At 40.8% G+C, this 14,269-nt stretch overlaps 1 protein-coding gene across 7 annotated transcripts in view; it reads left to right on the top strand.

Moving 5' to 3' along the window:
* Nucleotides 1-14,269, top strand: part of CHST8 (carbohydrate sulfotransferase 8) — a 205,626-nt gene that overhangs the window by 44,513 nt on the left and 146,844 nt on the right. For all 7 annotated transcript variants that reach the window (XM_074551068.1, XM_074551070.1, XM_074551071.1 and 4 more), the window contains one exon: nucleotides 136-362. In XM_074551068.1, coding sequence (XP_074407169.1) covers nucleotides 254-362 — 109 coding nt within the window. In that variant the 5' untranslated portion in view covers nucleotides 136-253. The remainder of the gene's footprint in view (nucleotides 1-135; nucleotides 363-14,269) is intronic.

Here is a 14,269-nt window from a genome sequence, read left to right as displayed (position 1 = left end):
AATTAACTGTACAAAAAAATACTTGATAAATCAGTTATTTGGTCTAAATGAGAACTTAAATCTGCTGATCTGCATTGGGAAAATAAATCTATTCTATGCTAAGTTTGATTTGATTTGTTTTTTTACTTCTTGTAGGCATATTGCACCAGAATTCCAGATGAGAGGACAAGGACTATGAGTGAAGAGTGCCCTGGAGATCACATGCAGTTCTTTTCCTGGGTTATAGAACTGGATTGATCTGAGAACAGTAATTATGAGGCTGACATGTATGTTCTCCTTCATCTTGCTGTTTGGAGCAGTTGGGCTCGTGGTCTTCATTCACCTGCAGGATCCAGAAGAAATAGTTCATCAGCAGACACCAGGTTAGCAGTCCTGTTTCTATTTGAATCACCTCCTCTTTTGTGGTCAATATTTTATACTTGTATTCTCAGTGTACTTTACATATTTCATAGAGGATACCTCAAAAAAGGTGTGTCATGCTTAATGAAGGCTACCTTGAAAGTAATTACAAATTTCTTTTTTTAAAAAAAAGCATTTGCTGAAAATGTTCCAAGAACCAATTAATTGGTTGTATGGGGACCTTTGCCAACTTGCATAGAGTCCAGCTGGGTGGAGTTAAGTTTCTGCTAAAATTAAAACCAACTTGTGCTACCAACTATATCACTGTAAATGTGAAAAGGAGAGATTTCATCAAAAGTTCTGTTCCTGGAAATGCACACCTCTGAATTTACCTTCTCTTGGATATGGTGTTCAGTGTGCCATGAGATGCAGAATAAGAGATGAATGAATGAGTCACATCAGAAACTTGAAATACTTTAGAATGCATTCACTTAATTTGCTTAACTTCAATGAAACCTTTCATAACTATTGTTCATATGCATGTCATCTTCCTGCGCTGCTAACTTGAACCTATGGAGAGCCACAAAGGCCGCAGAGATGGGAGAACTGGAAAATTGTGGGCTGAAATAGCAGTTTCCTTTAAAAGGGAGGCACAAAAGTAGGAAAGGACCCAAGATCTCTTGATTTACTTACAGTCCTTTTCTCTTTGACTGTGGCTGTAATGGAGGCTGCTTTAGAGCCTAGACAAATGCCAGTACAGTTACTCTCATCCAGGATAATGTTCTGGGGTTTGGCCCCTGTGTTTGCTCTGAAATTGTCCCCTGACTAAACAAATGCCTCATAAAACGTTTATTCATTTGACATCTTCACCATACAGCAAACACAACTGTGTCTATTTAAAATCATTGCTAACATTTTTAAATAAGCTGAACTGGAACACAGGGAACTCTTAAATAATTACATTAATTGCTAATTTCTGTGTCTAGGTTTGTTAAGTGCTTGTTTCCATGTCACTAAACAGTCTGTACTTTAATATGTTGTTTATTTAGTTCAACTGCACACACACCAGTTTTGAAAGCAGCCACTCAGCTGAAACTATAGAAGTAATGAATCTGCAGTGTAGTGCAAAGCAAGGAATTAACTAGTTCCTTCGGTGGTTTTGCAATTTATTTTTGTATGCTTAGATGCAAAAGAATTTATGTATTAAAAACAGAGGTACTGGCCATATTTGACTGAAACTGGCCAGTAGTTTAGGCAAGGGGGAAAGATGTATGGACAGCAAATGCAGGCAGTACTCTCATGCATCTTAGAATGTCTATGAAAAGTTAATTTTTTGCTCCTGAGAGAAGATTTCCTAGTGTGGTCTCAAAACCAGTGCAATTTTCTATTTTTTTTGTTGTCTGTCCCTCATCTTGACCTGTTCTCTGCCATGAACCTCTTGAACGCTGACTGCTGATTGTAGTGCTCCGGGAAGTGATTTTTGAGAGCAGTGCAACTGGAGAAGGGCACACCCAAGCATATTTAAATAAAAGCAAGTTTGAACAGAGCTCCTGCCCCTGGCAGGGAAACTCACTGTGTAATGTGTAATTGCTGTGGATACCTAAAACACAAACATGCCAACCATGCTGTTACTGCCAAAGGTGTGTAATCAATTCCTCAATTCTCACATTCAATTACTATTTATGTTAATAGGAGCCAGACTGCACCCTTGAGTAAATGGTGCTCAATACAATTACTTTTATTTCTGTTTGGCTGATTTTCATGTGTGTTAAGTGCTTTCAACTCCCAGTGGACTGAGAATGATACCAGTTATCACTGAAACATATTGGGTGACTTAAAGAACACAGGTAAAAATATCCATTAATTCCATTTCAAAATACAGGCTGGCATATTTCCTTCCTGAACAGTCTCCTGTGAAAATCTGTCAATCTCAGATGACATTTTTGGCGTGCTGAGGAGGATCCTTCCCTGGCTGTGCTCTCAGAGTGCTCCTCCATAAAGGGGCCTGGTTCTAATGGAGATGGGATATTGCTATAATTTGCTTGCCTGATTGCTCTCTCGAGAGAATTGAACAAATGCACGAATCATTAAGCTACTTAGGACAACAGATTCTGCATGGAAAAGCTTTACTGGATTAGCCTTTGCTTTTGTATTTCCTGTGTAGTGAAACACATTTGCCAGATGCTGGAATCAGCAGGGCTGGAGAGAAGTTGGTAACACTCATTTTCCACCAAAAAGCAGCATGGGAACCTTTGCATTGTCCAAAAGGACATTTTTCATTGTTAGTATGTTCAGTCATCTTTAATTTAGGATAGAACAACTTATGAAACAAGATTAATAAAAATACTTTGGTACTTCAGTTTTATCTGTCTGTTTCAGAAATTGTTCTTGATTGTTTAAGTCCTAGCAAGCATGACAGTGAGACCTTGATGTAATACTTAAACCAGTATAAAATCCACAGTCATAAAACTTTAAGTAATGCTTACATTACTTTCACTGAGCAAAGTACTCCTGACAGTAGCTGTTTGTGTTGATTTGTTACTATTCATTTATTCTTTCCCTGTGCTTCACATTGCTACCTAATTGTGATGCTGTACTGAGAAAGCAATATCAAAGTAATTTTCCACAACATTAGTTACAATTTTCTTCTGATCTTCCAAGTGAAAAAATCCCATCCTGTTGGCTTCTGTGAGCATATAAACCTTGATTACATTTATCTGTTGGAAACCAATGCTTAGGAAGTACATGTGCCCAGGATAGAGGGTGTAGGGCCTTTTCTGCTGATTGACAAATGTGCTGCCTGTGTAGTTTATTTATATAACACACATCACTCTGAGCAGATAGATTTAAGACAAAAATCCATTTGGGCTGGGCAGAAAGCAATGTGTTAAATACAGCAGATATTCCTGTGGTCATTAAAGACACAATAACTTCACTTAGGACAGCTGTTTTCTTGGTGTGTATGAAGAGTGCTCTCAGTGGGGGAACTGAGGGTAAAAACTGAGGAGTGGTGTGAGTGATGGTCATACCCCACAGAGGAAAAACAATAACAATAACACAATTACTGCAATAATTCTCCTGTATAATTGTATATGCTCCCTGCACATGCATTGGTGCACAAACACAGGCTGGGCAGGGAGTGCACTGAGAGCAGAGAAGGATTTGGGGGTCTTGGTGGCTGAGAAGCTCAACCTGACCTGTACTGGCAGCCCAGAAAGGGTTACCCTGTGCTGGGCTGGACATCAGTTTGGGCAGCATGTGAAGGAAGGTGATTCTGCCCCTCTGCCCTGCTCAGGTGAGACCCCACCTGCAGAGCTTGGGGTCCCAGCACAGGAAAGACAAGGAGCTGCTGGAGAGAGTCCAGAAGAGGTCACAGAGATGCTCCAAAGGCTGGAGCCCCTCTGGAGGCAGGCTGGGAGAGGTGGGCGGCTCACCTGGAGAAGAGAAGTCTCCAGGGACACCTCAGAGCCCCTTCCAGTGCCTAAAGCAGCTCCCTGAAGAGAGACTTGGGACAAGGGCCTGGGACAAAAAGACAAGAAGGAATGGCTTCAAACTGGAAGATATGACTTGGATCTTATGCAAGGAGGAAAATCTTCCCTGTGAGACACTGGCACATCCGCAGAGGATCTGTGGGTGCTTCATGCCTGGAAGTATTTGAGGCCAGAATGGTTTTGGACAGCCTGAACTAGTGAAAGGTGTCCCCAGCCCAGGGCAGTGGAGCTGGAACTAGATGATCTTCAAGGTTCTCTTCCACCCCAAACCATTCCACAGCTCTAGGATTTCGTGATATAAAACTTGCCTTCTCCAATAATCATGCTATTATTCTTAAACAGACATACTAAAGTATTTGTTCTAAGTCAAGCACATTTGCACATGGTGCACAAGAAAAAATTAATACATATAACCCCATCCTGATGCTAATGCATAAATCTCCTGTCTGTAACAAGATATTAAACATGAAAAAAACTTTAATAAAATATTTAGCCACTCCACCACTCTGTTGGTCCTGGAACTGATGCTGGTGTGGGTTTTGCCTTTTTTTCCTTTTATATGTTCTCTCTATATATATTATTTTATATATGTATATATGTAATATATAATACATAATATACATAATAATATCAATAATAATAATGCATAACATATGTATTTTTTCACATATATTTGTAGCTCTGTAGCCTAATGTATCAGTAGCTAATTTTCCCATAATTTTCCATAGCCTTTCCCTAGGCAGGAAGACAAAACAAATTCCAGAGCTCCAAGCCTCTGGGGATACAAGGCCCCTCTCTTATCTTGGTTCTTCCTTGGAACCAAGGCTGAGAACAACTCTTCCAGATCCATGTCATGGACCAAGCTCAGCTGGTGCTGAGGGGGGGACTACAGAGAAGGAGCTCGACCTGGGGGAAATTGAATCACCACTTGTCCTCCTAATTGGTGCTTTTTATCAATTATGCAAATTTCCTAAAACCTCTAAATATGTACTGATCCCTGTGGGGGTGAGCTTTTGTGGACATCTTTCCATAATTGCTCCTGAAGGCCTTCAAATAAAGATGCTCTTTTATAATACATCCTTACTAAAATGATCTCGAGTTTCATTTCCAGGTTGGAAAAAAGGCAATGGAAGCTCAAAAGAGAAGGGTCCTGTCTAGTCTGTGGTAGCAGAAGGTTTCTTCAGCACAGAGGGCTGGGTAGGACAAAAGAGAGCAACCTGGACCAACAACACTGAGAGTTGAAATGTGGTCTTTGAGGGAGCCCAGGATGGGGAAGAGATGAGAATCTGACTCCATGTTCTCTGAAGGCTGATATTATAGGATATTATATGATATATGATATGATAGTACATGATATATGATATTATATGACATTATATGATACAATATTATATTATAGAATGCTATACTAAAACTATACTAGAGAAAGAGAAGGATACAGACAGAAGGCTTAACAAGAATGAATCATAAAAACCCATGCCTGACTCCTCAGTCTGACACAGCTGATGGTGATTGGTCAATAGGTAAAAACAATTCACATGGAACCAATCAAACATTCACCTGTTGGTAAACAATGGCCAAGCCACATTCCAAAGCAGCAAAACAGGGAGAAGCAAATCAGATAATTATTGTTTACATTTCTCTCTGAGGCTTCTCAGCTTCCCAAGAGAAGAAATCCTGGGCAAAGAGGATTTTTCAGAAAATATGGCAGTGACATCGAAGGGCACAGCATATCCTGAGAGATCTCTGGTGGATTTCAAACACCACAGAGCCACAGAGCAGGCAGTCCATGAGCTGGAGACAGGGCTGTGGTGATGGGTGAGGTCCTGAGCACCAGGAGGGATCTCTGCTCCCACATGGGACACAGTAAATAGCTGTACCACACTGCCCATGGCTGGACACTGTACTTGACACTCTGTGCTCCATGGGCTGCAGTCAGTCATTTTAAAAAGGCACAGACTTTTCTAATAGGAGATTTTGCCATATAAAAAGTAGAGGAAGTATTAGTAATCTTCTATATAAGTCTGTGGGGGGAAAAAAATATTACTGCATTTTTGCCATATTGTTACTGAATTTACAAAGCTGTAAGAGTTTTCAGTTTGAACTTTTAAGATGAATATATATGGTCACATGCTCATCTGGGAGCTGAAAAAAGGTGGAAAATACATCTCAGATGATCTATATTGTAAAAGCTCCTAAACGGTGAAAACACAGAATGGCTTTGCACTCTGACTGTATCAGAATTTGAAAGTCAAATATGAATATAAGCAAGCCTGAAACTCATCTGACTGAGATTTTCCAGTGATTGCCATCTTACCTCATTGACCACTTTCTAACATTATTCTATCATCCTCTTTACTTTCTGCTTTACTGAGGGTATGATGGGGAGGAGAGGGAGGAAGGAGGGATGTGGGGAAGGGCTGGCACAGGGACAGCACAAGAGAGCCACAGCAAATATTGCAGCAGCCTTAGAATAAACACCAGTACTCCAGCTGGACTGAAAGTTACCTTTTCAGAGCACACACACCTTGTTACTCACATCTACACTCCTATGCACATCTCCATAATGTACATCTCCATAATGCTGTCCCATTCATCATTTGTTTGCCAGAATGGAAAATTTCTATGAAAATAGTTGAAAACAAACTACATTGTATAATTTTGGAAGTAATTTTCCTGCCATTTGCACCTTACTGCTTTTAGAAGCTAGAAGCTATTTAATCTCCTTCTCACCTGCCAGTATTAGCAGAAACAATGAGCAAAGAATCTGGTGGCTGTAGCAGAGGTGAGGTGGCTTGCTGGTGGTTTTTTGAGGCAGAAGAAACATCTGTTATGTGTGTGAGGGCAGTTCTGCCAGCTCAGGAGAGACTGAACCTTCTGCAGTCACATACTCTGAGTCTTCTTAAACTGAACTTCCCCAGAAAAGAACTTCCCTGCAGACTGGTTCACCATGGTCTGCAGTTATGGGAAAAAAAGAGAAATATCTGTTTCCTTATCTGGAACTTAGTAGGGTCTTATGAGTCTTTTCTGCTGCTTGAAACACTTGTGGTTTGACTGTGAATGTGAACCTGGTTGTTCTTCACATTGCAAGGAAGTGCTAGCAATGACTTGATGAGCCTGCTGCTATAAGGGATCAAACCCTGGCCAGATGGTTTCAGAGGAAACCCCACACCACCCTGCCAGTGCAAATCTGCTCAGAAGAAATGTAGTTTAATGTAGAAAGCAATAACAAATAAGCTGTTTTATCACCAGTGTACTAGAGAGAGGTGGTCTCCCACAACCTTCTCCCTGCTTTCATGACTATGCCATATTCCTGGCAGTCTTATAAAAATGCAGCATTTATTTATTACATGGGAAGGCACCACTTTTTCCCTCCTTTCCTTTCCTTTCCTTTCCTTTCCTTTCCTTTCCTTTCCTTTCCTTTCCTTTCCTTTCCTTTCCTTTCCTTTCCTTTCCTTTCCTTTCCTTTCCTTTCCTTTCCTTTCCTTTCCTTTCCTTTCCTTTCCTTTCCTTTCCTTTCCCCTTCCCCTTCCCCTTCCCCTTCCCCTTCCCCTTCCCCTTCCCCTTCCCCTTTTTTTCTGTTAACATTCTTGAGCCTAAACCCTAGTAAAGCAATTACAGCTCTTATGCTATTATATTATATTATATTATATTATATTATATTATATTATATTATATTATATTATATTATATTATATTATATTATATTATATTTGAAATTATCTAATGAGAGGAGCTTTGTGGGGTTTTTGTTGGAAAACAAACAGAGAGACTACTTCTGCTAAATACTTTAACTTTAAATACTTTAAATAAATGGCAGCCCAGCATTTATTTGACCAGTATTTCCTGTCACCATCAGCAAGTTTTTCATAGGAGCCACAGCACTGAGGTGTTCAGGCTGTGGAACTGGGATCCAAAGCTGCTGTGGTTTTTTCCTCTCTTGCCCTGCTGCTCATAGATTGTGCAGTATTGTGTTGTATCAGGCAATTCACCCACTCTGTGTTTCCATTTCCTCTTATAAAGGGAATTCTCTGCAGAGGATTCAAGGTACCTAAGGACTTCTAGATACCACAAAAAAACCCACCCAACCCTATTAAATATGATGTTATCACCAAATTCAGTGCATTACCAGCAGCAGTCACAACCCCACTGCAGTCAGTGGTGCACACACATAGCAGATGGCTGAACCAGATCCCCTGCCCTTTTATTTGATGCCATAAAAACCATGCCAATTAATCCCAAATGTGTTTATCAGCATAAAGCCAGAGTGATGTAGTGCTGACTCACTCCCACAGGGCGCCTTTCACTCCCACAAATTTCCCCATCCTCCCTCTTTCTGGGAGCATTTATTCTCTGACTGGTTAAAAAAAAATAATAAAAGGTTTGATATTTCCTTTAAAGCTCAGTTTTTATAACTGTCAGAGGTTGACACTTTGTTGTTGTGTCTCGCAAATAAAAAAAGCAACAAACTGCCATCTCTGAGCTGCATTCATTTATGGTGCTTGGCAGCACATCATGGGCAAAACTCAGCTGCACCCTGTCAGAGGACTCTCAGAATGGCAGATTCCTGAAAATATATTCCCAGGGAATGAGCCTGGATGCTTCTAAGATTCCCCTGGACGTTTTCAGAAGCGTTACAAAAATGTGCAAAAGTTGATCAGCAGACTTTAGTTTCACCACAAAACATTTATTCTAAATATAAGGCTGTATTTAATTTTCCATAGAAAACCTGTCTGCACTAGAAAGCCTCCTCCCATATGTCATCTATCATTCAATTTGCATGATTTTTAAAATGTAGTAACATATTGAGGAGCTTAAGTCAGTTTAAAATACTTCCTGGATTTTCTGCAGTTTATGCCATTTTAAACATGTTTTATAATATGTGTTTCCATTTCTGAAAGTTATTAATATTCCCTTAAAAGCTTAACCAAAACTTCCTCTCTCCAGCAATATCATCCTTTTTCATTTAGTAAACATTAATTTTCCTTTCATGATTCTAGTGGAGCTTGAAATTAAAGGTGGCTTTCTTCCCTATTATGGCTTTCTATGTGAATCAGCATCAAAACTGCCAGTTTACTGCTTTAGCACCAGTCAAGAGAACAAAAAATCAAATAACCAAAACCAAAGTAAACCAAACTTCTTGGAGACATCTTTACCATTTTCTCCAAACCAATAATCTATCTATTTTTGAAAATAAATGACTGGATTGAGATCTGTCACCACTTGAGATACACAAGGTAGTTAACTAATTTTAATTTTATTCTGTATAGGCCCTCTCCTGTGAGGCACCATCTCACAGCAACAGTGCAATAAAGCACTTCCCCATCAACTGAGAGCCTCAGCTCCTCATTCTGCTTCAGTGCCTCAAGGGCTCTGCTGCCCAAGGGTCAGAGCATTCTGCATCTTGTGAAATTAAGTCCCATCCTTGTCACTTTTTGTTCTCAGCCACTTCAGAAGATCTATGTGGTGATTAAGGGTCAAAATGCTCCTGCCAGGCCCTTCTAGTGCTGCCACTTCTGCACATCAGGGCAATTGAGAGATGCTCTTTCCCTCTCTTCTTTAAAATCACCATCCATACCTACAGAAATTGAGTCTTTTGGGTCTTCTGTTCCTGTGCTTGGTTGGAAATCACACATTTTCTCACACAGCTCTTGACAGGGACTGTATGTCTGATGTTTTGCTCCTTGTGGCCCATTAGCCAAGAAATCTGTGTGCACAGACTTTGGGGGTCCCTAAATGAGGAAAGCAAAACCCGAGGATGTGTGTGCACAGGGCCTGAGGGAAGGCAGGGACATCAGGTCCCTTGATGGAGCAATTGGGACTGGACAGCCTCAGGAGGGAAAAAAGCAGGGTGAGGATGAAATTCCTCATCCTTCAAGGCTCCACTGCCCTGTTTCTTCTGTATTCTCTTTCATTTCCCTTTCTCCTTCCACTTGGCAGTGCAAAGCTTCCTGTAATGATGGCGCAGATGATGCTTGGGACAAACAAAAGGATTTTGGCTTTAGAATTACTTCAGGCTTGAATTTCCAGGAGTCTTTGGATGAGTGGCTGGTATGGAAGCAGAGGACACACACAAATCCTTGTTGTGGCCAGAGGGACAGAAAGCACAAACCTAAACGGAGGAAACTGGTCACTTGATGAGGGATATCTCCTTTTCTCAAGCTGTAGGTAGTGCACAAGGGCCAAGGTCCTACATAGCAGTTTCCAGCTTGTTGCATTTATTTTCTTGACTTGTTTGACTTGTCTTCATTTGTTAATGAAGTCTTGCACAAGTTAATACCCCTAAATCAGAGCACGGGAGAGATTACAGGCAGCAATCACTGCTGCTCTGTGTGAATGCAATGCAGCTTTAATTGGGCCCTCCTAATTGTGTGTGCAGCTGCTCAGGAAAACATGATGATGCTTATCTCATACAGGAAAACAAACTCTGCTCACTATTCCACTGTAAACAAGTGAGAAGGTGTGTATTCAAATGGTCACAAAAGTAAATATACCCACCTGCAGGCAGGCACCAGGAATTTTATGCCATAGCAAAGCAATTCTGTACTCACTGAGACTTTAGTGTAGTTCACTGTAATTGTTTAAAACTCATCCTAAAGTGTGACAGTGTTCACAGGGGTCTGAGGATGAGAGAAGAGACGAGGATCTGACTCCATGTTTCAGAAGGCTAAATTATTATTTTATTATATATATTATATTAAACCTATACTAAAAGAATAGAAGAAAGGATTTCATCAGAAGGCTAGCTAAGAATAGAAAAAGAAAGAATGGTAACAAAGGCTTGTGACTGACTGAGACAGTCCAGACAGCTGGGCTGAGATTGGCCATTAATTAGAAACAAGCACATGAGACCAATCCCAGATGCACCTGTTGCATTCCACAGCAGCAGATAACCATTGTTTGCATTTTGTTCCTGAGGCCTCCCAGCTTCTCAGGAGGAAAAATACTAAGGAAAGGATTTTTCAGACAATATCATGGCTACACTAAAGACTGTGTGGAGAACTTAAACAGGGCTGGGACACCATTGACATGCTCAAGGCAAACATCAGCACCTCAGCCACAGAGTGCACTTGGATACTGTGAGCAGCCAATACTGATTGCAAACTCTGCTTTTCTGTGAGTGTTAAACTGAAACCTGCCCCTCCCCTTCATTCAGCTCAAGAGATGCTATTTCCTTGTAAACAGGAGTCTTCCTACAATCACTACATAATTAAAATTCCCATTATTCTGCATTTATGAGCTGCTCATTCTCCTGCTGGCGAAGGGAATTGAGTTGCTCAAGAATGTTCCAAGTTAGGTGTTATTGACACCTTTGCACTGGTGATGTGGGTGTGCAGTGCTGCATGCAAACCACGTCCCTACCTGCTCCAGTGGCGTATGCCACCAATACCTGCAGAAGGCTTCATGATATATATTTTGTAGGAGAAAAACAAAATGAACAGACCTTACCAAACCATTATAACAACAGAGTTAGGAACAAAAGGCATATGATCTCTCCTATGTCTCTCCTAGAGTGGAAGAGGAACAGGGAAAAAAATGTGTGCAGCAGAAAAATGGTGGGCAAGGAGGTCTGAGAAACATCAGCTGACACAACTTCTTCACATTTGAAATTATCTAATGAAAGGAGCTTTGTGAGGTTTTTGTTGGAAAACATACAGAGAGACTAGTTCTGCTAAATACCTTAATATTTTTTAATGGAAAAATATTATTAAAATAAAAATTTTAATCAGATGACAATATAACATAAAAATTATTGCAGTTTTATAATGCATGGTAATAGGCAATGGGTCCAGAATCTCTGTGACTGAAGTACTACAATGCAGACAAAGGAAGTATGAAAATGTACATTTACTAAAGTCACCTTACAGTAGATAACAAACTTAGAAAGAGCACCTGGAATTTTTAAAGCCCTAAATATTTCCAAGGAACAGTAATGATATAATTATATGATAGTTCCATATACAAATCTTTGGAACGTAATACATTCTTAATGTCTACACGTTTGCACGCCATATTTTTCCTCCTGCTTTTTTCCAGAGATCAAATTATATATTCAGTATATTCTGATTATTCTCTGCCTTTTCCTCTAAAGGCAGTGGCTTCAATTCTTAATTGCGACCCAGTGGAGATAAGTTCACCACAACATAATTTAATGAACTGTGGAAGAGTTACCTCTTTCTGCATGAAGTATCAAGCTGCATGTCAGAGGAAGAGTATCTCCTAGGTGATGTTTCAGTAGATAATAATTAAGTAAGACATTTCCTACAATAATATCACCCACACACAAACGCAGCCCTTCCCCCCAAATTGGACAATACATGAAGTGAATTAATAAGCCAAGGACACTGTTCCTGAAGGAAATTCAGTCCCACCATTTCTTTCACAGATTAGAAATCAGAAAGCTACACTTCAGACAAGAGAATTTTCCCAGTTTTCCCCTTCAGCTTCAAAGGCTGAAATGTACTTGATTTACCCTTCACACCAGTTTTGGTACCATCACCAGAGTCCCTTCCAAGGGTGGAGGGTTTCCTTTTTGCCCCAAATGATCCTGAGCAGCTCAGCTGAGCACTCCCAGCTCACACAGCTGCCAGCTCAGCACCCCCTGCCCCTTTAATGGGGCCTTTGGGAAGAGATTTCTGCAGCACCAGCCTTGCTGCATTAAGTTATTTATATTTTTGTGTAGGGAAAGAAACTCAGGCTTCAAAGCATCCCCTGTGAGCAGGACTGAGCTGCCCCATCTCTCTGAGCTCCCTGCCATCCTTCTCTCCCTATCCACACCTGCTGCTTGCAGCCTGCCCTGCCTGAAACAGGGAAGGCATCCTGTGTCCCTTGTTCTTTGCTCATTTTTGTTGCAATTTAATCTTAATTAGATTTCAAATTCCTCAAATTAGGGTGTGCAAGTCAAATGCTGGCTCCTACTGAAAGGTGTGTGGATATTTTGGCACTTTTACATCATTCAGCCACCTTCATCACAGCTTCCACACCAGCACTAACAGAAAATCATGTGATTAAAATGAAAGATGTTTCACAAAGAACTGCTGAGGCAGCATTTCAAAAATTCTGAATATTTTAATATTCATTAATTAAATGTGTCTGTGTTTCTGTCCTTTAGCAACCGACCAACAATGCTGTTAAAACATTCAAATGCAGGGCTAATTATCCATATTCCAAGAGAAACCCTATTTGCTTCTACCGCAGCTGCAACTAGCAAGGCAAACCCTCTTATTGTAGTCATTTAGAGGAAGCAGAAGCAAGCACAGAACTCTGGTCTTGACAGAAGCAAAGTATTTGCCATGGAGGGAATCTAGGAATCTAAATTCTAGGAGTCTAAATTCTTCTCCATGAAGAAGGTGCATGGTGTTAGAAGCTCACCTTGGGGAAAGGCAATTCTGCTTTCTGCCTGTGACTTTGCTCCTTAAACAAAGCATTTATTAGACCTGTTGCATGTAATGACTGTTTTTATAGCCTAGTTGCATGAATCTGTCTCTATTTCTTTTATTTAGCAAGCTTAACTGTTCTTTGTCAGGAATTTCCCAGAACTAAGGTTCCTTGAATGCAGAGCTGCATTTGGATTGTGTGTCCATCTTCTCCACAGCTGTGTCTTAGCTGGGGACACCTGGAAAAATGGGAATGGGAGCCCTGGTGCAGGTGAGCAAGCAGGATTTTAGACACAGAATGGGACCATCCATAGGTTGTTTCACTGATAATTTCACTGTTTTTAACCAGGAGGAAGAGCTGAAGCCAGACCCCCATGGCTTGGAGCCTCCAAGGAGGGATGGCCAGGTCAGGGTATGCAAAATATGTAGGAACCATTCTACACCACATTTTTGAGCCCATGGATTGCTTTTATGCTAATTAAAGAATCCAAACAAAGGGGAAAAAAAGTAAGCTTACATCTAACAAACCTCCATAGAAGGAGGTCTGTGTGTCCACACCATAATTTTAGGAGCTGACAAACCTAATGGATATTGAAGCTCCAGTTTAAAGGGTAAAGTAACCAGAAATGCATCTAAAGCTATGCATTTGCCTTGAGCTATAAACCAGAAATAATCTCTCCAAAAGGAGATTGAGGCAAAGCATATTAGGAGTGCTCCACACCAGATACAAATAACCACCCAGCTGGAAAGTTGCTTTTCCTCACTGGGCCAGTGCAGAAGGATGGTCAGCAGTAAATGTGCCTGTGCTTAATGGCCCTTTTTGCAGCCCCATTCAAGTTTACAGGGAAAATCCCAGCCCCAGATTTCTTCAGAAGCCACATTTGCTTTGTCAGTGCTCAGAGAACTTTTGAGGATGAGTCTTTGAGGGTGCAGAGCTCTCTTCCCATCATTGTGGCTCCCTGTGCTGCTCATCCATGGCTGCAGCAGTGAGCAGTGCTGTGTACAGATGGACTAAATACAGTCCAACTGCTCACAGCATCCACATTTTAACCCTCCTGTAAA

This window comes from Zonotrichia albicollis, chromosome 13 (genome assembly GCF_047830755.1).
Source record: "Zonotrichia albicollis isolate bZonAlb1 chromosome 13, bZonAlb1.hap1, whole genome shotgun sequence".
Taxonomy (NCBI): Eukaryota; Metazoa; Chordata; class Aves; order Passeriformes; family Passerellidae; genus Zonotrichia; species Zonotrichia albicollis.
This window is presented reverse-complemented; position numbering and strand designations above follow the sequence as displayed.